Source organism: Sturnus vulgaris, chromosome 3 (genome assembly GCF_052056855.1).
Source record: "Sturnus vulgaris isolate bStuVul1 chromosome 3, bStuVul1.hap1, whole genome shotgun sequence".
Classification (NCBI taxonomy): Eukaryota; Metazoa; Chordata; class Aves; order Passeriformes; family Sturnidae; genus Sturnus; species Sturnus vulgaris.
In genome coordinates this window covers 8,361,023-8,388,938 of record NC_142245.1, presented here as the reverse complement: position 1 = coordinate 8,388,938, position 27,916 = coordinate 8,361,023, and the positions used below count along the sequence as shown (strand labels likewise).

The 27,916-nt window shown below is 44.0% G+C and overlaps 1 protein-coding gene across 5 annotated transcripts in view; it reads right to left on the bottom strand.

Moving 5' to 3' along the window:
- The window catches only part of COMMD1 (copper metabolism domain containing 1), an 87,671-nt gene that overhangs the window by 17,294 nt on the left and 42,461 nt on the right, over positions 1-27,916 (bottom strand). For 4 of the 5 annotated variants that reach the window (XM_088160914.1, XM_014892634.2, XM_088160917.1 and 1 more), the window contains one exon: positions 9,871-10,077. The exons of the other annotated variant lie outside the window; for it this stretch is intronic. Coding sequence is in view for 3 of the 4 variants with exons in the window: in XM_014892634.2 (XP_014748120.1) it covers positions 9,970-10,077 (108 nt within the window). In the remaining variant the exon portion in view is untranslated. Of the gene's footprint in view, positions 1-9,870; positions 10,078-27,916 lie in introns of those variants that run through there. 5 annotated transcript variants of the gene reach the window in all.

Sequence of the window (27,916 nt, the reverse complement as noted above, 5' to 3'; positions counted from 1 at the left end):
GGGGACAGGCTGTGGGCTACTCGCCCCAGGGGCCATGTGCTGCATTCCTGGGGGAGCCACATCCCAGCACTCCCGGAGCCATCGAGGTGGCTGCCGACACGTCCTCCGCCAGCGACGGGAAAGCAGAGGGCACAGGAATTTCCCTGTCTGTTGCCGGGATTTCCGGGTACTTGCCTGCAGCAACCCTTGTGAACGCGGCTGGCTCGTCCCCACTGCAGCTCAGCTCTGGGGACCAGCACCCAGCTCCGCAGAAACACGGAGTAGCTCCTTTCCCTGAGTCTGGAATGGCCGGCAGTCGGTGACTTCATGGAAGTGCTTGCCCCAGAGCCCTCACACTGCATCTAGAACGTGCATCCGAATCTCTTTGCCCCTGCTCCAAAATGTGCACGCCACCCCCTGCGCTGAAAACACTGCAGGCACACGGGTACTGAAACACCACCTCCCCACCTGTGAACACTCACTTGGCTCTCTTGAATCCAAACCCTTCCATAAGGCCAGGACAGCTGGAATTAATTTTCTGTGCTGGACCAAAGCTTATCCAGGATACCGATCTGCCTGATTTTTGTGGACAGATTGGCGTGCCTAGAGGACACGTGGAGAGCACAAGACTAACCCAAGTGTGCTTCTGTGACCAAAGAGGATAAGAACTGGAGATAAGAGGTTAAAATTAAAATAATATCAAGAGACTAAAGATAGTTCCTGTGGCATGCAAGGACTTCAGCAGCAGTAAGAAAAAATTAAAAAGCAAAGATGACATGCAATTCAAGCTGGAGCGTCCTCCAGTTCATCCAGGAATTAACCTGTTTTTTCCCACCCAAATGTTTGAGCCTGGAATTCAGACAAACGAAGAGCCTCTCCCAGGGCAGGCAGGGTCTGTCAGCAAGGCTTGCCAGCAACACATTTCAGTGGTCTCCTCACATAGTCATTTCCCCACCTTCTGCCCCTGCCACACACAGGCCACACACAGCACAGCAAGTGCCACAGAGGTCTTCTGCTCCACTTCCCTTTGCTTTTGTACCTTGATGAGATGGGGGAGCTGTGGCTGCTGGGTTCAGCTTTGGCAAAAACACTCAAGTTGAAGAGATTGGCACATGTGCTGCAGAACACCATCTTTTTTCTCTGGAGCATTGCAGCTTTGCTCGTGCAGACACAGCAGGACAGGACAGAAAGAAAGTTGCCCCTGTTGTGTTGTGTGCTGCCATTTGCAAGCTGTGGGCAGAGCTGCACTGTGTTGGTATTGATGTGTATTTGCCAAGAATAATTACTCCCTGAGCTGCTTGGATTAAAATCAGTTTCCCTGCTGTGGAAGGACATACCTGCCTTTTTCAGACACAGGCTGCAGTAACTAACACTCTTTGCCTCAATGTGAGGCTCCTTTTCCTTGCAGACACAAGGCAGGCACAGCACTGCAGAGTGCAGGATACAAGAGAATGGAGAAAAATCCACTTGAAATTCAATTTCTATAGTAGCAGAAACTGGATAATAATCATTTTGAAAAAAAAAATTAAAAGGCACCTGCTCTATACAAGCCATCTTTTTTTCGTGTCCCAGAAACATGAGCTCCTTGCATCTCTCCTTACCTCTGTTCAGAGGCATCCCACAGCATTTTGCAGCAAGACCTGAAGAGTTGCAAAACTGAAGAAGCTGCAGCCAAGACTCTTCAAAGGTGAAGACTCAAAGTCACTTTTCTCCTTTCAAAGGAGAAAAGTGTTTACACCTAGGAAAAAGTGTACTGCACCCACGTCAGCTAAACCTCTTCTGCTTGTCTTTTACTTTTTAGCAGATGCAGTTTTAAGCACTAGCAAAATCCCAGATGAGGGAAAACTTCCAGTCCTCACATGTCACTTAGATTTTTCCAAACCATCTTGATTTCAGGCACTTCCTGCCTGAAAGGATGAGGCTCCCTTGGACTGTCACAGTGCCAGCTTGGGTAGCTCCAGTTAAAACCAGTCCTCTGTCTGGGAGAGTGCTGGCTGATTCTGGCTGGCTGAATCTAGGCTGGCTGATTCTAAGTGGCAAAGGAAACTCTGCCAACACAGTGTGCAGGTTTCCCAAGACACCCCCAACCTTGGGCAAAGCTCTCAGCTCTGGGCTCAGCTGCTACCACAGTGAAATCCTGCTCAGCCCATGGGAGCTGCACACCAGTGGCAGAAGCCCAGCGTGTTTTGCCACGAGGCCTGGGCTGGTGCTCCTGGCTGAGGGCTCCTTCTTTGGGCAGCAGGAGCAAAAGGGTCACCAAAACCAGGGTGAAGAGAGTGCTTGGGCTCATTTTTATTGGGGTGGGACTTACCTGGGCTGTTTTGGAGCACCCTCCAAGGCACTAATGAGGTTCTATCCATAAGGGGATTTGTGCCAGCTCTCTGGGCTGTCTGTCAGGACAGCAGTTAAGGTGTAACTGCTGTCCTGACTGACAGCTTGTAACCAGCCTGTCCAGCACGCTGGTGCCCAGCTTGCAGAGCACAGTGGGGCCTCACTCCCAGCTCCCTGTCCATCCCGCTGCTGATGGCTTCCCCCAGGCGCTCATGGCTCACCTGGTTTCCCTTAGGACCTGCCGTTCTCCTGTAACCATTTCAGGTGGATTTGTGCTCGTAAAAGCCACCCCAGAGGCCACGGGCTATGCATCAGTGCTGACTTACACACACTATATTGCCCAGCCCATCCGGGGTGCAGGATGTGGCCCCCCGCACATCAGAATTACTAGAGTTCAAAGAAGGAGATCACAAAGCTTTTCTCCTGTTATTGTAGGATCTGAAGGTAAACTTCAGAAATAAAAAAAAAAATGACAAAGGGAAATTAAATAATCCACATATCAAATTTTGATATCCAACCTGATAGCTACAGGTTACTGAAGAATGACATGGAGGGAAGATATCCTTTGGATTAAGGGCTGGGATCAGCAGTAATCGGAGTAGATGAAGGGTTTTCCTTATGCCACTTGAGGGAGAAATCCCCCTGACATGGATGTGGTCAATATAAATAAATAAAACTTCAGAAACCAGCAGAGATAAGATCTAGCCTTGTAAATTAGTAAGCCACTGCCCCATGATACGGAATCAATGCAGGTTTTGTGCCTGATCCTGTACACATTTAACCTCCCCCGTGTAAATACTCCTCTGGAGTTAATAGAGCTGTACTAATTTTCAATGGCTAGAGATTAAGCCGTTGGGGTTAAGCATTTCAGCCAGCACCGATTGCAGCACGCTGCAGTTATAGGGCTGTTGGATGACTGGAAGGCACTCCCGTGCTCTGGAATAAAAGCATTCATGGCCATTACACCATGTCTCCAGCAGCCCTACAACGCAGCCCAGGCACAACACTGGCCCTTCACAGGTTGTGTCTTCAGACAGAAAAATCTGTCCTGCCCCACGGGGCAGGGTGCAGACACTTTGCTCAGTGCTGCAATGTAGAGCTCATTTCTTTCTTTCATTCTCCCTGGGCATGTACCAATGTTTTCCAGACACTGTTTCACTACTGTTACACTGCTTGCAAGCATCTTAATTTAAATCCCTTATAGATGCACCAGGGCAAAATGATCTGTCCACAGCTGAAATAATAAACTGGAGTGAAAACATCCTTGGGCTGTGAAGAGCTAGAATAAGCACTAACTGAAATATATAAACTTACATAACATTATTTACAGAAAGGAGCCCAATTGTCAAAGGCCCTAAAAGAGCAGGAACATGGGAATGTTTGTTCTCCTTGCAAAGGATAATTAATTATGCAAGTTTATAAATTCCAGTTGCTTTGCTTGTTCATCTCCTGATGTGCCTAAGGACTGCCTGGAAGGTATTTATGGTTCCCAGCCACCGGTTCTAGAGGCAATTTTTTAACCTTGTATTTCTGCATGCCATTGCCTCACAGGATCTTGGAGCAGGGCATTAACTTTACAAACTGTGTTCCTCAGCCACAGAAAAATGCAGATTTGTTCTGAGGTCCTGCAGGAGTAAGTTTATTTTACAGGGATGCCTGGACGGGGCCACCACATGTTTTTCAGAGGGTGGTGGGGTGGATGCCGCATTCTGTGAGTGCAGAGAAGAGCCCTGAGCCACAAGCAGGTGGCTGGGATCAAGCAGACACCTCTCTCTCTCTCTCTGTCTGAGCCACCCATCCACTCCTGACGTGGCTTTGCTTATTTGTTCCTTTTGCTGCCAAGAGCAGAGATGCCATGAAGGCTCTAATGCCCTCCGTGGTTTGATTTACAAGCAGGAAAAGTGACACTAATTACTAAAATGCACTATATAGTTTCCCGGCAGTGCTGTGTTCAGCCAGGGCTGCCAACTGGCCAGAAAACTCAGGAAATGATAGTTGCCTCCCAGGCTTCTCTCAGAAACACTATGAATTTGGGTTTTGTGCTGTGACTGCCGTTTTTATCCCGTCCACTCCTGTAAAATGTCACTCCTCGAGGGTCTGAGGCACTTGCCGGCATCCAAAAATGCCGTTTATGTTATTACCTGTTTTTATGTATTCTCCAATACCATCCCATTACAAGAACTAATGGCTGAGTGCTGGAGTTTCAGTGCTGCTGAACACTAAGGACATTAAAATGCAAGTGCCAAGTCACCTGTGTGCAGGAAAACATCTTTGGAGAAATCTTTCCTGAAGCTCCTTGCTGACAGGTGCCCTTTGAGATCTCTGCATTTCAGGGACCTCCAGTTGCTGCAATAACTCTGCAAAATGCCCCAGGGTCAAACCCCCCAGGTGGGCTCTCCACTCCTGACATGCCTTCAAACCTGTTTTCCTGCAAATTCTTGCACTGTGAGATCTGCCTTCCTACCACTAAAAGTAAGGAGGAAGGGCAAAGCTTTTGGGTACTCGAGCTTGGGGTTGGTCAGCCCCGTCACATCTGGAGGGAAGCTCCACAGCACCACTCACAATTTGAACAAGCTCAGGTGATATCCCAAAATAACACTTCCCAAGTGGCACTGGCAGTTGAGAGGTGAGGCTGCAGCTGCATCCCTCTTGCCACCTTTCCATGGGAGGTGACAACACACCATGTCCTCCAGGACTTCTGTGGCCCTGGGGAAACACTCATGGGGTTCACACTGCTGGGAAAAGACACCTTTGGTCCTGTGTGTCCTTTTTGAGGAGAGGGGGCCTCTTCCACAGCTTTGGCAAAGATTGGCTAAACAGTGTGGAAACAGCTCGATTTTGGTGCACTGAAGGGAGGAAGCATGGATGGTGATGGCTGCCTGTCCCCCTGTACTGGCATCTTTACCCCCTGGCACAGTGAGGGAGACCCAGGAGCGCAACTCTAGCCTTCACACTGGATTAAATGACACTCCAAATCACACTTCCTCGGGATTTGGAAATAATTTTTGAGGAGTATTTTAACAGGCTCAGCTTCAAGGCAAGGAGCCCTTGCCTGTTTTTTCAGTCTCAAGCAACATGAAACACAACACATTAAAAAGTCATCAGTGGGTGCTGTTACAGGACCACTGCATTCCCCTTATTCAAAAGGTTCCTTCTGTCCCCAGCACTGAGGACCTCTTCATAAATATTTGGAATGAATGAATAAAGCGTTGAAACTCCCCAGAAGGAGAAAACCCCCCCACATTTCTGTGAACAATCTATGGCCAGTGTGAGCCTTGGGGTAAAACTTCTCAGGTACTTGTGCACCTACAAACGGTTAGTAAATACCTAAATCAGGAAATCTCCTCAGAAAAGTGGTGAACAATATGTTTTATCAGTAGGTAGCAGAGAACGGACACACAGAAAAGAAAATCTCTCAAAATATCCATCAGTTTATTAAGAAGTCCAGGCACAGTAAGATGGGGATTATTGGCTCCTGCAAAATCCTTCCCATTGTGTGAAGCACAATGAGAGCACAAACACTACTATTTACATTTGCAAAAAGGGCCTGTAAGAAAGAAATATTTTTTAAAAATATGTAAAATAAAATGAGACTATGCAACCTGAATAATTGGAAAATAAATCAACACCAACATAAAATACGTATATCATCATCTGCTGCTTTCCATGGCCCGAAACATTATGAAATACAACACTTGCTTGACTTAGATTTAGAAAAATGTGGCGTCCTTTTTGTTTTTTTTTTCCTTCTTTTCAAATACAGATATACTAGAAGAACACTTTAAAACCTTAGTAGTTCTGGGCATATGCAGACCAAGAAAAAAGAAGATTGCACTAATAGTGATGGTCTTGCCAAGCAGAGAGCGAGTGTGGGGCTTGCTGGCTGTTCGATGTGTGATTGAAGGCGGCAGCACTCGCAGATACTTCAGGGAGCTCCTGAGATCACAAAGCGAGCGGCAGCTCGGAGGAATCCCCAGCAAACACTGAGCGGCTGCAGGAACAAGCTGCAGGGTATTTCAGCACAGCAAAAGGTGACACAGAAAGGAAGCCGAAGGCTGAACCAGAAGGCGGGCGCTGCTTTTGCGCGTTCCGGGGCCGGGCCGGGCCGGCCGAACATCACGCGCGGGCTGAGTCACCGGGACGCTCTGCCAGGGCTGCGGCAGCTGCCGCTGTTCACCGCGGAGACAGTGGCCCCTGGCCTCCGCAGCTGTCACCCGACAAACGCCAGCCAAAGTGGGGCAGCAGCGAAGTGCAGGTGCCGCCGAGGCTGGCCCCTGCCTCAGCCACCACGGGGCGGTTGGATCAAACACCCAGATCCCAATGGGGACCATGCCTGGCCCAGCGCCAGGGCAGCCCCCGCACTGTGGGGTCTGTGTCTGTCAGCAGAGCAGCGAGCAGCGGGTACCCTGCGGGGGCAGCTTCCTAAGCCTAAGGACACTGCAGCGTGACAGGAGCGCTCCTTCCCGGGCTGCCTTTGAGGACTGGGCAGGAAAGCCTCCCTCAGGTGGGACTCCCTCCTTCAGCCCTTCTTCCCACTGCTTCTCCCTCCCTCTCCCTCTCAGGCCGTCCTGGGCTGCTCGTTCCCTTGCTGTGAAGTGACATTGACTGCTTCCCTGAAGGAAGGAGGAAGAGGAGGAGGAGGAGGTGATGGCCCTGGTGCCACACAGCTGGCCTGGCTTAGCACATGGACATAGGAGCTGGGGCCATGGCAGAAACCACAGTGGTCCCCAAAGCTGGATGAGGCCCCAGTGGCCAACAGAGCTGTGCTGGGATGTCTGCTCAGCTGGACCCATGCAGGATTCTAGCGGCCAGGCATGGCCCCAGCCACTGCAGGAGTTGCCTGTCCATGCATTCAGGATTAGTCTGGTTTACATGTGGGCTTTGGGGGAGGATTTGTGAAATCTCTCCTTAACAGGAGCTTTCATTTGCCAGCACCACAAAGATATTTAGCAGGACCACAGATAGCAAGTGACATCCCAACAAAAGCCATGGGTGCTTATGCCTTTCACTTAAGGGAGCAAAGCAGAGTGGCACCAGGGGCCTTGTCCCTTCCAATTCAGCCAGAAGTGGCCAACAGGCTCGAAGCACAGTAGGGCAGGGGCAGATGGATGCACATAGACACAGAAACCACCTCAGCAGAAAGGCACGGCCCTGATAAGGAGCAAACCTGTCCTTGTGTCTCAGCAGCAGCTGAGGATTACAGCATCGGGAAGCAGAGCATCCCCTTCCCTGCCACATCAAACTTGGTGAAGCAGGAACAATTTTGCTGCCCAATGACTACCAAGGGCTGAGCAGTGCAGTCCTCACACACTCAGAGCTTTTTCTTTTTTTTGTTTTGCACAGCAATTTAGAAAGATCCACCAAGAAGAAAATGAAGACTGTTAAGGTATCCAGGGGAGGGAAGATTAGGAACAGAGAGAAGCATCCACCCATAAAAACATACCCCTTCAGATGTCAACTAAGAAAGTATCCGATTATTTCTTAAATATCCCCTAGACTTTTTGCCTCAGCCTCCTTGCCTTGTTAGCCATTCCACATATTTATTATTCTTTGTATGAAATAATACTTCCTGACATCTGTTCCCAGTTTGTTTCTCTTTAATTTCCATTTATAGCACATTTTCCTATCCTCTGACCATGTTAAAATAAAACAGTAAGTATGTCTGACACAGTGCAAGTTACTTAAGATCATGATCCTTCCCTGACCTTGATTTTTTTTTAAAATATGTCCTAAAACACAGAAAGCACTTGAATGAACTTAATTGAAAAAGGCAATGGAAGGCTCAGAGAATCACAAAGCACTCATTTCACAGTGGGACTGCAGCCAGAAACTCAGGGAGCAGCACGAGGGGCAGTTTGTGGTTACAGCCCAGTTCCCTTCTGACAAGGATCAGCTGAAGGAATTTGGAGAAACAGAGGTGCTGGGGGATCCATGAGACCAGAGGGTGGAACCAGGAGGTTGTAACAGGAAAAGCAACAGTGGGACAGGCACAGCAAAGGAAATGTTAATTCCCTGGGCAGTGACACAAATTGGCTGGAGGGTTTCCCCTTCTGACCAGGCAGATGGGAAAAGGTGCCCTTCCCTTGCTCTGAAGAGATTTCATGTCTAAGTGCAATTTGGCAACTCCACAAGCAAAAAATTCTCAATGAGAAGTGATGAGGAGTGCTTTAGCTATGGCCCGAGAACATTTTATGTTGTCATCTCTATATTGGTACAAGCCCTCAACGTAATTTTAGTTCAGGAGGAGGTTGCTTATGAAGTGAATATAAAATGGCAAGAAGTAATGTAGCCTCCAACCAAACGTGTACACACCTTCCAGTCAAGTGACAGAGCAAGCCGGGAATGAGGACTGTCACCTCTTTATGGACCACCAGGCAGCTCTCCTGCAAGGAGAGCCTTCTATCCCGCTCTGTACAAGTGCTGGCCTGCTCAAGCCCCTCCAGGTCCTGCTGAACCAGTTCAGTGTGGTGGGACATCCTGCTGTGACCAGGCTGGCAAGGTCGCAGCACTGAATGGAAACACATGGAAGGGGAAACCCTTTTGGGAGCCTCTGTCAACACAGGGGCTGCAGCTGCTCTGCAGCTGGGTGCTCCAGCACAGATAAGGGCACTGCATGGCTGGGAGCCATCTGGGCAGTGCAGTCCCTCTGCCCCTGACCTGCCTCTGGCAGATTTCTTCACTCACACAAGTGAGTACTGATAAAGCCTCAGCCTGCCAGGCTGCCAAGGGCATTTTCTCTCACCCACATTCTGAGCTGAGCGTGTACACACTTAGAAACCTTGGGTTCCATCTGAGACTTTCTCAGGTCAAACCAAACCATGAAAAACAGGTCTAGGAGCACACAAGTTCAGCTGTGCTCTGACAAAGCACTGGCCTCTCAAACGCACTGTGCAGCTCCATGCCAGGGCTGCACCACTGCAGCCCAAGAGCCAGAGGGTGATGAGGGTAGATGGTCTTTGGGGAAGCTGATCAGAGGTGGCTTTGAAGGCTCGCCAGCAAACAGCTGGATCAGGTGCTCTGGGCATGCAGGGCTACTCCTTTTGGAAAACCAGCATGTCCCATTGCCCAGGAGATGCTCTCCTGATTGTCCCCTGGCTCCTGCAGCCAGGCTGGTCAGCCCTTGAGAACCACTGAATCCTTGACAGCACAGAGCTCACAGGTACAGAAAGGTGTGTTTGTGCCTCTGCTCCTTGAACTCCCTGCACTTCATCTGCTTTCCTGGGCTTTAAGAAGACAGAGCTGACAGAGGTGGATTTGTCCTATAAGGTCCATGGTTTGCAAGCATAAACATGAGTTTCCCCTCATCTGCCTGTTTCTTCTGCTCATTTCTCCTCTGTCACAATTGGCCAATTTACCTTTGCTGTTCATCCAGCCCAGCATCCACAGCATCTGGAAGACTCCAGAAGTGACTGAGGGAAAAAAGAGAAAAGCTGTGCTACACTCAAGGCCTGATTATGCAAAGCTTTGTGGAAACAGTGCTGCTGCTGCCTTGGAAAACAGTTTGGGAGGACGCAATGAGAAAGCTTCACACTATGATTTAGCCCATTCTTGGGGTTATAATCTGGATTTGACCAGCACCATGTATTTTATTTGATGAAATAGGAATTATGAAAAGGTACCAAGGGTAATTTTTTTGTAAGTTTCAATCTCTTTATTTGATTAACTAGTCTGAGTCAACAAGGTCATACTCTCCTCTATTTCTGACAATTTCTTCAGCATCTGGCTCACCTTGGCCTCATCAAACTCCAGGCAGAGAAACTCTGATTCCTAGAAAAGAAGAGAGAACAATATTTGAGAAAAACAATTACGTTTGATCCCTATGCAGAAAGAAACGTTTGGTGTGGAATTTGACAGCTTAACTCCATTTGGCAATGGACTTTCTTACATTTTTCTGTCTGATTAGGAGTGCTAATTTGTATCAGTGATAAAAATCCAGGTGAGATCTGCCAAAGGTAGATGTGTTTGCAGAAGATTGCCTAAGAAAGTGAAAACAAAAACCTGGAACATCTCTCACAGCATTCCTTGATTAGGAAGGAATAGAAAAGTCAGATCTCAAGCAATCTGTAAGTTAACCCCTGAGGCTCTAAGGAGCACCATGCAGAAGACAGACTACAGACCCTTGCTGAGTTAACTATTCTCCATGGATACGGGCAGACCCAGCCAGCCTCAGCCTAAGCAACTGCTGCAAAAAGCACTGCAAAGCCAATGCCTCTTCAGCTCCTGCTGAATTTCCCCAGTTTTAGCATCCTTGTTTTTCCAGACCTACAAAAGCCCAGAGCAGGCTTTCACGGAACAGCTACTGCAGGAGGAGCAGCTTTTCTCACCACTCCAAAATAATCCCAGGATCTGTAACACATTTCAAATCTCGTTTCACACACAAGATCTGACGAGAGCTCTCTGTAACCTGACCTCTCATTGCTCCACGTGTGTTTCAGCTTCGGGCAGGTTTCTATCCTGACCTTTGCAGAAGGAGTGGCAGTGCCATGCAACGCAGGGACCTGGTCCTCCACGGGATGACCTCCAAGGCCAAGCTCCTGTTGACATTTCAGGCTTCCCAGCCACAACTCTGCACCCCGAGTCATGTGAGCCCATCCACAGATGTAATCAGGCCAGCGCTGCCCATGCAGCCTTTGAGATCTGCTAAAGCTGATTTCATGGCTTAATCACATGGGGAATGTGAGTGGACAGGAGGAGATGGAAGTGCCTACTTCTAGAGGAGATGTTTTTGCCTGAGCCTAAGGCATAAGGAGGACTTCTTTTTTGTTCCCCTTCTCAGGTTTTGTCAATCAAAAGGAATGTAAGTTGATCAAAACAAAACTCTTTGATTACACAAAGACACTGTCACTCCATTCAAGTGTTAAGTGCACTCACGAAACATTCTTTTAGTTACAAAGCAGCTAAAACTCTCTCCTCCCATGTGGGCTTGATGGCATCTGGTTATCCACTCTCATGAGGACCAACCTAAAACCTGAACCAAGAGGGCTGTAAATCAGGCTGCTCAGAACTAAGCTTCAGTTTTATTTAATGCCTTTTTAGTTTATCTCACCTATGAAAAATGGAACAAAAAATAAGATGGAGCCATGAAATACAGAAATCCTTATTTCTGTAAGGATCTGTAAGGATACCACAAATGTAGTATCCCTGCTCATCCTCAGCGGCAAACAAGGCATCCCTTCTGATCCTTCCTACTGCTAAAAAATAATTCAGCCCCCTTGGAGTTAAGCAAAACCGAAATCAGTCACAGACTCCAAATCCTGAAGCCCCGCACTGCTGCTGCCGGGCTGGAATCTGGGGTTCAGGCTGGGAAGCTGAGCTCGATGCCCTCAGGAAGGTGTGGGAATGGACACCCATTTCCTGCAGCCGCCTTGGTTTTGTCCCTACACACTTTCCCACCTCTCGTCCCCTTTCACCTCCGAGCCCGGGCTATAAAAAGGAGCTGCAAAACAAAACACCCAAGAAACACAAACTGCCCCCAGCCTTGAATCAGGTCTTCTAGGAGCTGCAACAACAGAGTGCCGCAAAAATATTTATATGAGAGACTAAGAGAAGCACGGGTTTTTCTGTCTCAGTAACTATACTTAAAAACCCCATGTGTTTTTAGAAAACCAACCCTCACAAATTGAAAACTTAAAAAAATTACAATTGTTCTCTGTTGCATCAGTTTGTCCAGCTACTTAAAATGCTTTCTAGCAACTTTGATACACATATTTTTAAATTTTAGGCCCTATGTTGGAACAACAGAAAGAAACCCCTCAGAATTCGCATTTCATTTTATTCATATTCATTTTCCCTTGATTTGGAAGCCTCCTACAACAACATTCAGCATTTCAAAGCCACCAGCCAAGGCGCCAGACCCACTCTTAGAAACCGTCTCAACTCGATTCGGTGCTTGTAAGATCATTAGTGGTTCTTTGTAAAGGAATTATCCCAGCTTGAATTACCAGGAAAGCGCTCTTCAGTGAGTTCAAAAGCACCAGCTTCGAATGCCTGTGTGCAAACAGCCAGCCAGCCAAGTGCTTCTGGACTTGTGCACCCATGCAGCTGCTTCCTGGAGCAGTGGGAGTATTGGAGGGGTTTAGGTGTGATCCTTTTGGAGCAGGCAGTGCAGCCATGTGCTCTGCAGAGCCTGTGAGTCAATGCAATTGCACTGCTCTGGAAGATATTTTATCCTCTTCTATTACTTTACATTTTGCCTTAGAGCAGGATGTTTTAAGGATTTAGCTTCCCCTATATATAAAAACCCAATCGGTAATGTCACCAAAACTTGCCTTCAAAACAGCCTGGTACCCTTCATTGTGATTAAGAGCCCACAATGATTTTCAGCCTCCCCATTTTTTTGTCAACAGAGACAAAAAAGAAGTCAGACTTCCAATAAAAGTTATTAACAAAAGTAGGAGAGTTCAGCAGTGCTGACTGTTTGGACATTTTGGGCTTGGCTCATATCTAAGTGGCAGGGCTCTGGTTAAACCAGAGATGTTTTAGCACAGATGAATATCTGACTGTTCCCATTACCGAAAATTAGGCTGCAAACACAAAAGCTTGTGGGGGATAAATAAAACAAGGAGCTGGTCTGCAAGACATCACTCGGAGCCAGCACACAGCAAAGATGCCCTGGAATTCACAGCACATCAGCTCCCCCAGCAACACCCACGGGCAGAAACAAATGTCATTTTGGCTCCAAGGCATTAATTAAACACAAAGGACAAAATACTCATTTCAGAATAAATCCACCGCTATTTTTTTGTCCAGTTTTGCAAACAAGCGTTAAGAGATTACTTCTCTGGAGTAAAAGAAAACACATGCATGGGCTTAGGTATAACCTGCTGTTGCCAGAAAGTCTGGTTTATCTGGTAATGCCAACTCTCCCACTTCCTCCAAATTTGCTAATTCCATGTAAGTACTGCTCTAATAAAACACCTGCAGGGACTGTCCTATAAATATTATCCCAAGTCACAAGTGTAATTGCATTTCAGCAGGAAAATCAATCACAGAATCACAGGATGGTTTGGGTTGGAAGGAACCTTAAAGCTCATTCCTGGGCAGGGACACCTTCCACTAGACCAGGTTGCTCCAAACCCCACCCAACCCGGCTTTGAGCATTTCCAGGGATGGGGCATCCACGACTTCTCTGGGCAAACCGTGCCTCACCACCCTCATAGTCAAGAATTTCTTCCCAATATTTATTCTAAATTGACTCTCTTTCAGTTTAAAACCATTCTCCTGTCCTGTCACTCCATAACTGTGTTCGAAGTCCCTCTCCAGCTCTCTTGGAGCCCTCTTTAGGTACTGGAAGGGGCTCTAAGGTCTCTCCAGAGCCTTCTCCATGCAGAACAATCCAAACTGTCTCAGCCTGGCTGAGGTGTTGCAGTCCTGGCAACATCTTCATCACTCTCCTCTGGACTCATTCCAGGGGGTCCTTAAGGATTACTGGTCAGTAATGGTCAACTATGAGCCTCCATCCTCATGGCTCAGCATCAGAACAGGTTTTGCTTGAGCCAGAACCTGCTCACAGCCTTGCACAGTACAGAAACGAAACTCTTGATTTAAAAAAAAAAAAAAAAAAAAAAAAAAAAAAAAAGTGGGAGGGAATTGAATAAAAAAAATAAATTTTTTGCCCTCCCCAATATCAAGAAAGGCAAGAGAAAAGAAATTAAACACCACATCCCCCACCCCTCAAAATCTCAACATAACCAGAAATTCAAAATGGAAATTAGACACTTTTTAACAGTGCAAGGACACATTCTCCTTGGAAAAGGCACATCCAGAAGTAATTTTTGCTGCCAATGATGCTGCCAAGCTCTATCACAGAAGCCGTTCTTCACTGTAGACTATTCTTACTCATTACTGTGGGAATTTGTTATTGTGCTGCCCAGTGGCAGAAAATAAACCCGGATAAATTCAGCCCTGCACTATAAACTTGCTTCCAAACCTTTCTCTGGGAGGCCTCTCCCTGACACCTGGTGCACACCATTCCCAGGTGACTCCCCAGGACTGCCTGGGTCACAGGGACCTGTCCTGTCACATGCACAGAGCTCTCTCCCATGCAAACATCTGCTGCAGGAATGTCACAATACACAACATCCATCTTGCATAAATGATCCAAAAAAGAAGAAAAACTTTGGATTTTAGCTTGTATTTCCTTCTTCAAAAATCACAGTAATAGGACTGTGATTAAACTGTAGTTCCACATGGTGGAAATATTTCATGTCAGATGTTTAGAAGAGCAATTTATTTTTGCCATTTAGATTCTCCTCGTCAGGAACATCTGATAAAAGGTAAAAAGAAAATAAAATCACAAAAAAGTTGCCACAAACCAATGCAGAATGACAAAAGTGTGAAATGCTACATCAATTCTTCTATCACATTGCATCAATTGTGATCCCACTGCAAACTTCTGGAGTTGTTTTTATATTCATTAATATTCTGCAAGATATACTGGGGCATATGATGACAGCAAAATCTAGATAATTCCACAAAATATCCATTGATTTCATACTCCCACATTTCTGACAATACTAAGTTCATTATTTTTAATTCAATTCAGAGCTATTTTTGCTACATATCTACAATCATGCTCTTCAAAAACTCTAATGTAAAATGCAATTGATTTCCATAATACTGTAAAAAATAAAGCACAAATATTTGCAACTGCAAATGCCTTTTAATTCTCCATTATTTTGGTATTACATGAATCAGGAACCTCTTAAGCAAATTATTATTATATCCCCTTGAAAAAATAAAAGTTACCTTGATTGCAGATTTTTTAATATTTTTTATGTAACATCAAGCCTGTAATATCACAGATTAAGCAGATTAAGGACTGCAGAAAATGGAACAATTCCAGAGGATAAAAGTAGGTCCCTGATACTGCACAGTAAATGTAATGTCATTCCTTTTACATTATCAGCCTCTTGAAAATAGTCTACCTGCTATTTTATATCCTACATGAAAAATGAGCATTTATGGATGCAGCTTTAACCTGCTGCTCCCTATGTCTTTTGGATGTGCAGCTTTCTTTTCAGGAAGTGTTGAAGAAAAACAAAACCAAACCATAATTTAATCAGTATAACTAACTGGAAAGTAGCATACTCTGTAGCTTTTATACATTTCACATTAAAGAGCTCACAAGAAAAACATTATTCTCAATAATTAACAACAAAAAGGGACAATACTTTTATGAAAGCCTCTTCCTATATGGCTCTGCTGTTTCAGACTGGTGATATTAACCTTCACTGGTTTCTGTAAACCTTCCAATTTCTTTTCGATTTAAAAAAAAAAAACACAGTGATTTGCACGTGTTTCTGGTTTCTGACCTTATGCATTCCCCATATCCCACCCCAACTGCCCTGCCCTGTGTGCTGCCCCTGCACAGACTCATTGCTCCAGGCGTTTCTTATCCACAGTTCCATTCAAAAACCTTCTACCATGGTGTGCAAATGCAGAGGCTGGTCATGAGCACATGGTGGATGTCCAGAAAAGGTTTGGGATTAGTGATCCCTGATTTCTGCTCACAATGAAATGACACTCAGTGCTGACCACAGCTCTCAGATGCTGCAAGGCCACCTCTCGTCCACTGTGGATGTCCCTCAGCCCAGTCCTCAGCTAATTAGGGCAGCTCACTGTGATCAGAAAGGAAAGGTTATAAAAGCCACACATTGAAGAAAAAAGGACCTGTTTATGCTGACAAAATACAGATTTAATTCTCCTTTATGGATGATTCTTTGCAAGGTTATGCCTGTGACTTTTTGTGTGACCTTACCTGATCGATTGCTGTTTGCTAAGCCTGCTCACCTGATTCCTTCAACACCCCTTCACAATCTTCAGCAACCTGAGATTCAGGCTACCCCACTAAATCTGCTGCAGTCACAGGAGCTTCATAGAATAGAAAACCCTTTATGGCTCTCCCTCACTGAAGAGTGGTGGATGTTTGACTCTATATAATGCTGCATCTCCACTCTGGAACATACTCAGTTTAGGCTAAACCCTCTTGGAATTGAACTGTTAGACAAGAACTCCACCTTGATGTGTTCAGAGTACCCTAAATTTTTAAGGCAATTCTTTTTCATGAGGGCACCAAGAGGCACCTTCCTGACCTTGCAGTAACCTTGAGCTTACTATTTCCAAGCTTTGTTTTTTTCCTCAAAAAATCCCCCCCATTACAGCACTTCCTATTAAAAAGACAAAAAGGTATTTAAGGAGAAAATTCCAAAGTATTTTTTTCCCTCATAGTCTTGAACTTGGATATGGGCAAAGCAGTTTGGGGAGGGATCCAGCCTGACATGGGAAATACCGACCATGTAAGCTGGTCACAGCTAAGGCCACTAAGTACTGGGCTGGGTAATCCCAGCCAAAGGCACTGCCAGAACTTCTGCCTTCCTGAGACAGGAATGGGATTGAGACAAGTAAACAGAAAGTGTTGCGCTCTAACTCCGGGTGCAGGAATGAAAAGTGAAACCTCTTTGTATCTGAACTGTTTCTAAAAAATAATGCAAAACCACACACTCCTCTGACCCCCTCTCTGCCCCTACAGACACTGTTCTGTCAAAGAAAGCACAAGACTGTTTCCATTTGAATCCCAGCATCTTTGAAAGCACAGCTGAGCTCCAGCTCTTTCAAACCCTAAAACAGTGAGTGCAGAATGTTTAATCTTTAACAGCAGCATTTTTCCTCTGCTGCTTGACTGGCTTGAGGTAAATAGGTGTAATGGCATGCCAAATAAATCAATTCATCTGCTTAGGCTAATGACACTGTCTTGGGGACCCTGGTATGCACCTCTAGTTGGGTCTTGAGCCAGCTGCTATTTAAACAAAGGTGTAAACAGAGCTAAAATCATTAACTTAAAAATGCATGCAGAGGTTGTAAAAGGAAAAAAAGAAGACAGTGATACCTGCAAGCTTCATCAAACTGTATATGGATGCACATAAAGCCAGTATAAAAAAATTAAATTACCTTTGTATCACTGTGAGATTTGAAACAAAATATGTATTACAAAACTAAATTTAAAATAAAAACTATATATCACTATATAAGAATATATATAGATGGAGTTTATATAGTTATATATATTACATGGAAACTATAAAAAACTATTTAAAAACTCCATTTCTGGCAGGGCATCAGGATCTCTCACAAGGGTACCAGCAATGAGAAAGCTCCATCATCACTTATTCAAGCTCTGTGTGCTGTGTCAGCTCTTTACTAAGAGACTATCTCAGTGGAACTACTGCAAGGTGAAGTGCTCTCCTCTCAAAGTCCTCTGCAGGGGACCTTAGAGGGTAAATGCCCTTCCTCACTTATGATCTGCATTTTTCTACCTTGTTTGACAGCTGTCCTCAATTTCTTGCACTGTGCTTTGTTTGGTTGGTGTTTAGATTGCTTATGGAACTGAAATACCAGTCTACAGCTTTCCCTAGACATTTTTCATCTCCCAATACCTAGACCAGCCTTTGTTTTTTCAATCTTGCAGCACTTAATTGCAGTATGAAACTAGTCTAAGAAAAAGAGTCCTTACTGATGTATCTTATGCTTTTACACTAAATCCAGGTTTTCTAGTGAGAACATTCTTTAGATCTAGAATTAATTTTCATTACATTTTAATTTTCCTATAACATGGGAATCATTCAGCATGGCAAAAAAATTTAAATCAAACATCACACATTATCATACTCCCCCACAAACTTTCTCTGAGTTAAATGTCAACAACTTTATGTTATTTATAATTTTCTTAAATGTTTCAGAAAGTACCCTATCACAGTATCAAACGCTCCCTACTACTGGGGCATGTTTTTGTTACAGGGTATCACCAAGACCATGCACTTGGTTAACTCCTAAGGACACAAGGAAATTTCTGTGCTTTTAATGTAACTTTTTATTTAATCAAATCAGTGTCAAACACATTCCTCTCTGTTACTGCAATAAACAATACCAGGGAAACAGGAATGAATTCTGGGAATAAGAATTACTTTTATACCAAACCAATCAACACAGTTAAAGTAATCTGCATTTAGAAATAATCCCACAGTAAAAGAATGCACTAAAAACCTGAGCAGAGAATTCCTGACCTTCAGGAGGCTGTGTGACTTAGGATTCTAGCATATTCTGCCTGAGAGTACTACTGGCTTGCAGGCTAAATAATTTGGTTAGCAGCCCCAAAACAGATTGCTCTTGCTCTCCCACAGCTCTTTCATGATTATGTGTTACATAAATGACTCGGGAATCCATTAATGTCCTGCCTAAAAGTATTAGACCAAATATAAAAGCTGAGTAGAAATGAATATCCTCTTCCAACCCAAGCCATTCTATGGTTCTGTAACCCTAAAACAGTTTATTTTCCATGAGAGCAGACAACAATGGCTCCTGTTGATGGCAAAAGCCAAAGGATCTTGGCTTTTCTACTCCAATCAGTCTTCAGTCAAGGCCACAACTGGTTTTCTCAGAGAAGAGACCAAAGATTAGAATTACTCTGAAACAGCATTTTGGAGTAAGATATGTTTAAAACCCTCTTTTCTGCTCCTTTCTGAACACTGCACATTTGCCCTGTGGCCTGAAAGGCGCCTGGATTGCCTGAAACAAAAGCACATGAGAGGTAAGCGGGTCCTGTTGCTGAAATACTTCAGCACCAGAGCTGAACTAAATGTACAAAGGTGTTTATTTTGATTGCTGCAAGTTTTGAAAGTAGTGAGTAAAGGCCATGCAAATCCTCTGGTGACTTATGTCTCTTAATGGCAATAGGTAATGCCCTCAAAAAGCCTCACTTTAAAAAGTCCCTATATTCTTCACCAAAGCTCTGAAATCAGCATGATCGAGCTACAGCAAATATGTTTTGTGCTTACAAACTGGCATTTTTCAGAACGAATTTTGGAAGGGCAGCTGTTTGAGTCCTTCTCTCCAGCCGTGTTCACAGCAAGGAGTAATGCCAGGCATCCATTTGCTCCAGGGCATTTTACCATCAGAGAAGGGAGAGCACAAGGCTGGCACAACAGACAGGCATACACACCACCAGCAGCATCTTCACCTCCTCCCAGAAACATTAACCGTCTATACCTGGCACATTGATCCCACACATCTGGAATTACAGGCAAATACACCTTCAAATGCACGGTGAAAAGTCACTGGCATTTGGACAGAACTGCTCATATCTAAAAATACATAAACAGGGTACCAAAGGCTAGAAAATATGTCTGCAGTCCAGCATGCTTTCAGCTGGTGTTTCCTTCTTAAAATATTTAAAAAGACAAAGCAGTCAGACCAAATAGGGTTTTTATTTTTTCACCTTTTATGGCATTTATCCATAACCTTTCTGATAATCTGAAAATAGAACTTATCAGGACAAAAGAATCTACTCAGAGTTATGTGGCAACTGCAAACACATCTCCTTAGTGGGACCAAAATAACTGTATTTGTTTCTTTTCTGCAATTTGAGTGTGTGAACTCACAAAAGGGCAAAAAAGCCAAATTCGGAAAAAAAAAAACCCTGGTCTAAATAATTTTTGGTATTTTTTCCTCATTACATTTAGAATGAAAACTGCTGTCTTTCAATTCACCGTGAGAAACCTCCCACAGAAAAGGGGACAGCCACGTGTTCAGAGTCCAGCCTGGTTACAGCCCCTCCAACACTGCTGCTCTTGCTGTTCCAAAGCCTCGGGACAGGAGGATTTATCACACTCGGATTTATCAGCAAAACAGCAGCTCCTGCTCAGTGTGGTGCAAAGTCTGCTGAAGATTCTGAGAATCTCTGCATTGATCGCAGTGACCTTCAGATCAAATGCACAGAAATATTAGCATTATGTGCCAGCAGTGAGACACCAGAGAAATACAGCTCTCTTCTGAAAATACAAGAAAAGCTCCAGATTTGCATTTTTTTTGCCTTTTTTTTTAAACCACAGAATATGTCCTTGGTAATATTTACTGCATAATATGTAACTCCTTTTCCTTTTTTTCAGCCTCTTTTCTTGTGTAAGGTGAAAAGCAAAGGCTCACAGTGAAAGCTGAAGCTGGAGGTGCAACCCTGAAGTGACGAGTGTGGGAGGACGTTTCAGAATTCTGAGCTGAATCCCATTGAAGCCAAGGGACTGCCTGCTCTGCCCACACAGCTCTCCTTGCCTCAGTGAAAATTACAACTTTGTTTTATTCAATCTGTGATTTCACAATTCATTCTAGAAATGAATGTGGGCAATAGAATACCAGCTCTGCACTACAGTCAACACCACACCTGGATTAATCTGTTTAAAGGTCTCATCAAGATAGATCAGGACACCAGCTCTCAATGTGATCACCAAACCAGCTTGGCCCCAAGCCAATTGTTGGAAGATGGGAACTTCATAGTCCTCTTGACAAGTATCATGTTGAACCATCTTTTTTTTCAGAAAGATAAAAGGTTCGAAGAGAAGTTATCTAATTTTGGTTGACCTTCAGTTCTCTATTCAAGGGCAAGTGGTACTGAAGTAGAAATAATTTCCATAACTGAATTGCAGAGCAGTCATTTAACAATTAAGAAGCAATCCACTCAGTGTATGAAAACTGAATAGGAAAATAAACACATGAGAATCAGAGATACCTCTGCACAAAGAAAGGCTTCAGCTCTTCCACATCAGATATTTAATTGGTTGTCTCTTTCTCATTGTGAACAAGGGGAGAAGTAAGCAATGAAATATAAAAGACTTTAACCACCTCTCCAGAGGAAAATGGAGATGATGGGAACAGCTCATTTAGCTTTCTGTGCCTCTGAAGCAGAGAAGTCTCTTTTGTTCTCTATTCTCCACAACAGCAACCTGTCTTTTCCGGCCTGCACCTACAGTTTGGACACCAGCCTTCAGCAGAGAGGGCACGTGTCTCATCAATGGTAAATCTGCAACACCGCAGCCTATTTCTCCTGCATCAGGAAAACGTTAGATTTGTGATTGACTCTCTTTGGCAGATGTAAGGTCACTACTCTTGCTATAGGACTGTGAGAAATAGAATGTATTTCACCTCCTCCCCATTCCTGAAATCAGGCTAAAGATGTCTTCCTGGGAGACCAACCTAAGCGCCAAGGACTTTGCCTTGTGGCCTTCATGCTGGCCTGGCACACCGTGGCTATGAGGGCACAGGGACACCACTCCCTGCCTTCCCACTGCAGCTCTTGAGTGGGAGGAGAAGTCACATAGCAGATGAATGTTGCTGTGATTTGAGGCAGGGAGATAAGATGGAGAACAGCATTACACAACTCAAAGCCACCCCTCCTAAAGAAGCAGGGAAGGGAGGATGATGTGCAATGCCAAATGCTGTTGCCAGATTTCAGACAGCTGTCCTGAAGTGGAACTATAGTAACACCTGTGGGGGGACCTGTGTCCCTAAAATGTGTGCTTCTTCTTTTTTCAAGCATCAAAACACTGCACAGGATTTTTAATCCTGGCAAGCCTAGGGGTTGGTACTCATGACTGTTCTTTCTGCTGCCCTCTTGACCTTGAAAGTGCTAGCAAAGACAAGACTAACTGTGCAGCATTATGATAAAAATACCTGGTTTTGGTTTAAATATCTTGCTTTTCAAACCCCCTGCCTCCTGGGAAGATAAGCCCTTACCTGTGAAAGGGCTGGGAGGTAGTATAAACTGTATGGAAAGATTTGGATTATTTTGAGGGCTAGTAGGAATAAAGGGGCCTGCATATAAAAGCAAAAATGCCAGTGAGAACAGGGAATGTCTGTCTGCTTTCCCTGCCTACCTGCAGAATTTTCATGTCTCTCCTAAACCTGCTAATGCCTATTACATCTTTCTTTAAGGTAAGAAGCCAGGAGTTAGCACATATTTTGCACCAGCAATAAGTAATTCAATTTTCAGATTTATTTCCTCCCATTCTTTAAGCTTGCTTTTATCTGACCCCCTGCTGAATGCCAAACAGTGATTTTCACTGACCAGCCAACACCTGCACCTCTGGTTTTCCCTTCCTTCTCAAGCCTTTACAACACACACAGAGCTCAGTGGGGTTTACAAAATCCAAATGACTACTTCTCCAAAGCATCATTTCATCTCCCTTCTGGAGATTTTTTTTTTAATCATACATTAATTAGCAAAGCTGGGTTCAAGTCATGCTAGCTGTTGTCTGTATCCACCACAGAACTGTTGGGATTAAATTCCCAGAGCCTGCCAAGGTATCTGCAGGGAGAGCAGAGCCCAGGACACTGTGCAAACACAATACCCTGCCTGCTCTGTGCCTGAGGGAAAGCCAAAAATGGATTTTCATTTTCAGAAGGGCCAAATCTGCTCAGAAATTGAAAACCAAGTTTGATAAACAGCTAAAAGGTTCTAGGAAAAAGGTGGCATGCTGAGTTCCTTGCATTCACTCTGCACTGCTGTAGGCTTGGTAATATAATGCTGGATGTTTTAAAATGTGCCTTAATTTCCTTGGGAAAAAGGATTATCCTGAGATAAAGGGTGCTGGGAAGCAGCTTTACATTTGGAATGGCCTGTCATCCCACAAGCCCAATTAACATTGTAGACATGTAATGATATTTCTAAAATACCAGCCTGAGTTATGAAAAAGGTATTGGTACTATGGAGTTCCTGGGAGAAAATTTGGCATTTCTGACCTCCTTTGACTGGATCCTCAATAAACAAGTTTTTGAAGAGAACTCAGCATTACCATTTAATGGGTTTGTGCTACTTTTGTACGGAGCCACTTAACAAAGAACTGTAATTAAATGCTGATAAAATACCTTAAATTGACATTACATACCTCAGCTTCTCATTTCAAACCAGTGTCTGGTTGTGGTTTGGGATTTCTGTGGTTGTGTGGCAGAAGAGCAGGGGAGGCACCATGAGCATCCCCAGCACCAAAAAAGCAACAAAAAAGAGTAACTTTCCAAACAGTAACTTCCACTATACCTTTTAAGAAAGCCAGGCAGTTGCACAAAGAAATCAAATACATCTTTGGTGTGCTACAAAACCAGAACAGCACACCCAGGCTGAAAAATATCCCAGAGGTGCTTTTCAGAAGGACCACTGAATCCACTCTCAGAATCCTGTGCTACGATTAGTACAATTTTCAGGCTGAATTTTAAACAATAAAATAGAGACAGACAACATCAGATTTGGATTTTTGTGTTTTAACCTCTCTGTGTTTTTCCTATAACACGATCTTCCCAAGAGCTGATCCAAAGGGAGCACACAGTCATAGACCTCGGGCTGGAAAGAGTCAGTGGTCAATTCTCAGCAGCAACTTCAGAGCTGCACCTGCAGTTCAGACAGTGAGGGGCCCTACATCACTTGCCCTCACAAGAAAAAACAAGTAGGGAGAGAATGGAGCTGCTTGTGAACCACCTGAGAGGAGTCACGAGGGATTTCCCTTGCTGGAAACCTCTCCCAGAGGTCATCCCAGGTGGATAATGCACTCCCCTCCCTCCACTGCCCTCCAGCGCTGCTCTTCAAGAACATGTCTGATGAAATTTCCAGCATGAAATCTCCAAGAAAGCCAAAGTCTTCCAGAACAGGGGACTAATTTTAGTGCTCCCATGGTAGGTGAGTCTCAAAGACATGAAGTGGTCCTTGCACTGCATCTCTGTAGAGGAGTTAAGGAGAAGGCAAGAGTGTCATCGGCAATGTCAAAAAAACCCACCTGAGACAATATTTTTCAACTAGACCAGACCTCTAATGCAACTCCTCTTTTCTTGCTAATTTTTGGTTGCCTTGGATTCCGTGCCTCAAAATAGTCATGGATAGAAAATGGTAAGGAAATACATCTCCATTCACTCCCACCACACATTACACTTCCTTTGTGAGCAAAACTACCAAGACATTTTCAAATGTGGAAAAGCGTATTTTAAACTGCTACTAAAGTTACAGTGAGTCATTAATGATCTCGGTGCCAGGAGACCGTGCTTTGTGAAGTCACTGCTGCTCATTATTTCAAGAAAACAATTAGTCAAAATGTAAAATGTAGCTCTATAGCTTCCAGGAATTGGATACTGTTCTTTGGATCATCCATAAACAGGATGAAGACAGTAACAGATGTCTGGACCATGCTCTCACCCCTTTAAAGTGAGTATAATAACTTGAGATAACCTCATCCGTAAGGAACAACAAAAACAGCCATCTTCTTCAGGAGCTGTGGATGCAGAGGATGGAAGGATAGAAATGCTGAAAAATTATTCTTATTTATTGACCTGGCTATATACAATTCCAAGCTACCTATTTTTCATTTTTAAACAAGAGTCTTAAGCATGTAAAAATACTAGCCTGGGAGGGATATACATGCTGGAAATAAATTCAAATTACAAGATGGTTAGAATTGCGGTTAGACTTTCAAAAGAGAGCACATTGAACAGAGACTGTATTACCAGAAAAGAATATTTGAAGCCATTTTCTTTTCATTAAAAAATGAATCGCCATACTTTCCCCCAGCTAACACCCATTTATCTAAATATAATGAGGGGCTAACACTTGATGTTTTATTTGATGTCTATAGATTCACCCACCAGAACATAACCACTGTAGGAGCAAAAAGAGCCTGGCATCTATGTCTGAAGCACCAGAAGCACTGTGTGAAGTTTTTTAGTCTCAGAATAGCCACATCCATATGGACAGATGCACTCCGCTCAATGAGATTTATTGCTATTAGATAAAGTGGCCAGAAAAGCAGCTTTCCTAATTTTTTCTCTTAGGTAAAAGCTCTAATCACTGTCCTCTTAGTTTTCAGCTATGAAGGGCAAAACAGAGTTGTTGGGTTGCTTTTCTCCCTTAAAAAACCCCCAAATGAACCTCCAAAACCAAAAACCCGTATTTTTGCTTTGGAGCCACCCGTGTGTGACACAGCCAAAGCGTCCAACACTTAGAGCAAAATATTTCAGGCTTCACAACTCCAAAATCATGATGCCATGCTACAGGCACTGTCCCAAGGCTATATTAAATAGAAGGAGGCTTAATACCAGCATGTGCTACACTCATTTTGAGTCATGTCCCTTCCTAATTCTGCTGCTCATTTTTTGTGACTGTTATCCACTGGTTGAGCATCCCAAAGCGTGCAGCAACACACCACTACCCCCCAAATGTATACCTGGGGCACTTGATAGCAGCAGTATTTAACAAGTGGTGTTCCACAGGTACCGGTGGATGTGCTGCTCAATATTTATAGCTCAGCTAAAAGCAGGTTCAAAAAGGCCGTTTTTCAGCTACACATACAATGCTAATGATGAATGTGCTTTTGCATGAAGTGGGAAAGAGGAATTGATGTAGCAAAAAGAAAACAATAGTAGGAAAAAGGTTGCTGGGGAAAAATATGGTGTAGAAGTTGAAGAATGGAGGAATGGTGCATCCTTGGAGTCACCAAGTACAGCAGCTCACAGTGAATGAAGGAGGTACAGTTTCATTTTGGGGAGAAGACAACTTGCCATCAGTACAATGCTTTCACAAGTGAACTAACAGGCCAGCACTCATTAAAGTGAATACAGAAATGTTTCTTGCAGAAGGAGAAGAAACTCCTTCAAAACCTTTACAACGGACATTGTTACCCAACACACCCCAAAGACTTCTGGCTAAAGAAATCAAAATTAGCATGTATTCTCTTCACTTTCCTTTTAGCAAACAATCAGATATGACAAGGCACATATTGAGCTCTCTGAGACTTACTTCCTGTGAAGGACAACACAACTTAGGATGGGAAAGTAAAAGTTGAAGCAGCCTTTAAACAATCTGTCTCAGAAATATGCTTCAATCTTTAGCACAATTTTGAAGGTTTGTTACTAGAAAAAGCCTGAAACACAATCAGATCTATCAGGAGTTTGGCTCCCTGTGGTAAAACACCATGTCTGGCTGGGGAGCAGAAGGCTCCTTCAGGATGACCCTTCCTGGGAAAAGGCCACCTTTCAGCTGCTACCTCTGACTACATGAGGAGATCCATGGCAATGAATTACTCTGCTTGAGATCCTTCTCACCTGCTTCTTGGAAGTTTCCCCTTCCTCAACCCAACAAGTTGTTTAAATTACCCTGTCATGTGCCTGAAGCACTTAGGTAAAGCAGAGTCAGGAACGCTAATTTTATGTTCTGCAGTATCTGAGTGGTCTGCACAAGAAAGCAAACATCCCTAATTCAATAATGTGAATTCCCACTGCAGCAATGAAGTTCTTGCAAAGCTTTTCCTTTAATGCCTGAGCCAGACTGGTTATTTGAAAGAGATGCCAGTTCACAGGGCAAGTGACCACGCTGAGAGTTTCAAAACCTAAAATTCAGTAATCCATCAGTAGTCATTAGTATCCCATTTAGTCTCTAATGCCCTTACTGTTCTGTTCATGGATTACCCAGTTCTGCTTTAAAAATTGCAGAGATGACATAAGATCCTGTTATACAAAGCCATATCACATTCAGCATGGGAACAGTTTGTGTAAGGCTGCAAACCTGTTGCATAAGCTTTACAGAGAACCAGGTTGTATGTGGATTTTATCTTGTGCAATGCGTCTAGTCTATAATGGAGTTTCCATAAATATCGTTATAGTTCCTTCTTGAAAGAAAAAAGACCCTGAAAATATTTGAAATGAGATGCTACCTATGAATGTTTATACTGGTGATGCTTTAATGTTTGCATAAATGCTCAGGTGACACATGCTTTTTATCCTTTAAAGTGAGCTTTACATGAATTCTAGATATATTTACCTTCCATTAATGACAGTACCCATAAATCCAGACTGTTTTACTTTGAAATGAAAAAAGGATTTTAAAGAAGCAGGGGAGAACCTCACAAATCAATTGCCTCTCATACAAATCAATTGCCTCTGTCAGATGACAACAACTGGACTTGTTTTTAAGTAAATGGACTTGTTTTTAAGTCATCAGTGAGCAATAAATCAATACAATCAGGCAGCTCACAGCCAAACTCAAGCTTGGATAAATTTTCAGAGCTGCAAGACAGGCATTGTATCCTAAAACTCAGAGGAAGTGAGGGGATGTGAAAGACCCAAGATTATGACCAAGGAATCTTTCAGAACCTCAAATTCACAGAAAAAACCCTGCATTTGAGACTTGCCACCTTAGAAACTGAAGTCTTGGCAGCAAGCAGTCCTACCTACCCCTCCTCCCTTCCAAAATAAGGAAAAAGCCAGTGAATGTATTTTGAAGACTTTTGAAGCTCCCTATGCTGGGAGAGGGCTAATCATTAATGACCAGAAGAAATACTAGGCAGAACTAAAAACAATGGGACTGGCTCCAGTATGCAACTCCAGACATCATTCCAAGAGCATAAAGGAATTTTTCATCTGTATTTCAATTTTTCTGTTTTTTAAAGGGATGCCATCAAGGCATCCATGAAGAAATGAGGGAAGCATCTTGCCTGATGAAGGCTTTTCTCCTGATTTTCAGTTTTCTACAGTGTGTGCTTCTGAAACCAGAGCTCTAGTCAGAGTTCCTTCCACATTCATCTAAGGCCAAAGTACAGGCCAAACCTGAGACTGCAAACTTCCACTATTACATCCAGCAACCTTGATTAATTCAAGCCTTGAATATTCTCAGTAGAGCAAGGGTGAGCTTAATGCCATGTGCTGATGTTCAAGTCCCTCGCTCAGCTGAATGTTACTCCCATTTGAAGGTTTCATTAGCAATAATTACTTGTTTTTCTTAAGCCTTTACTTGCACATCTTTGAAAAT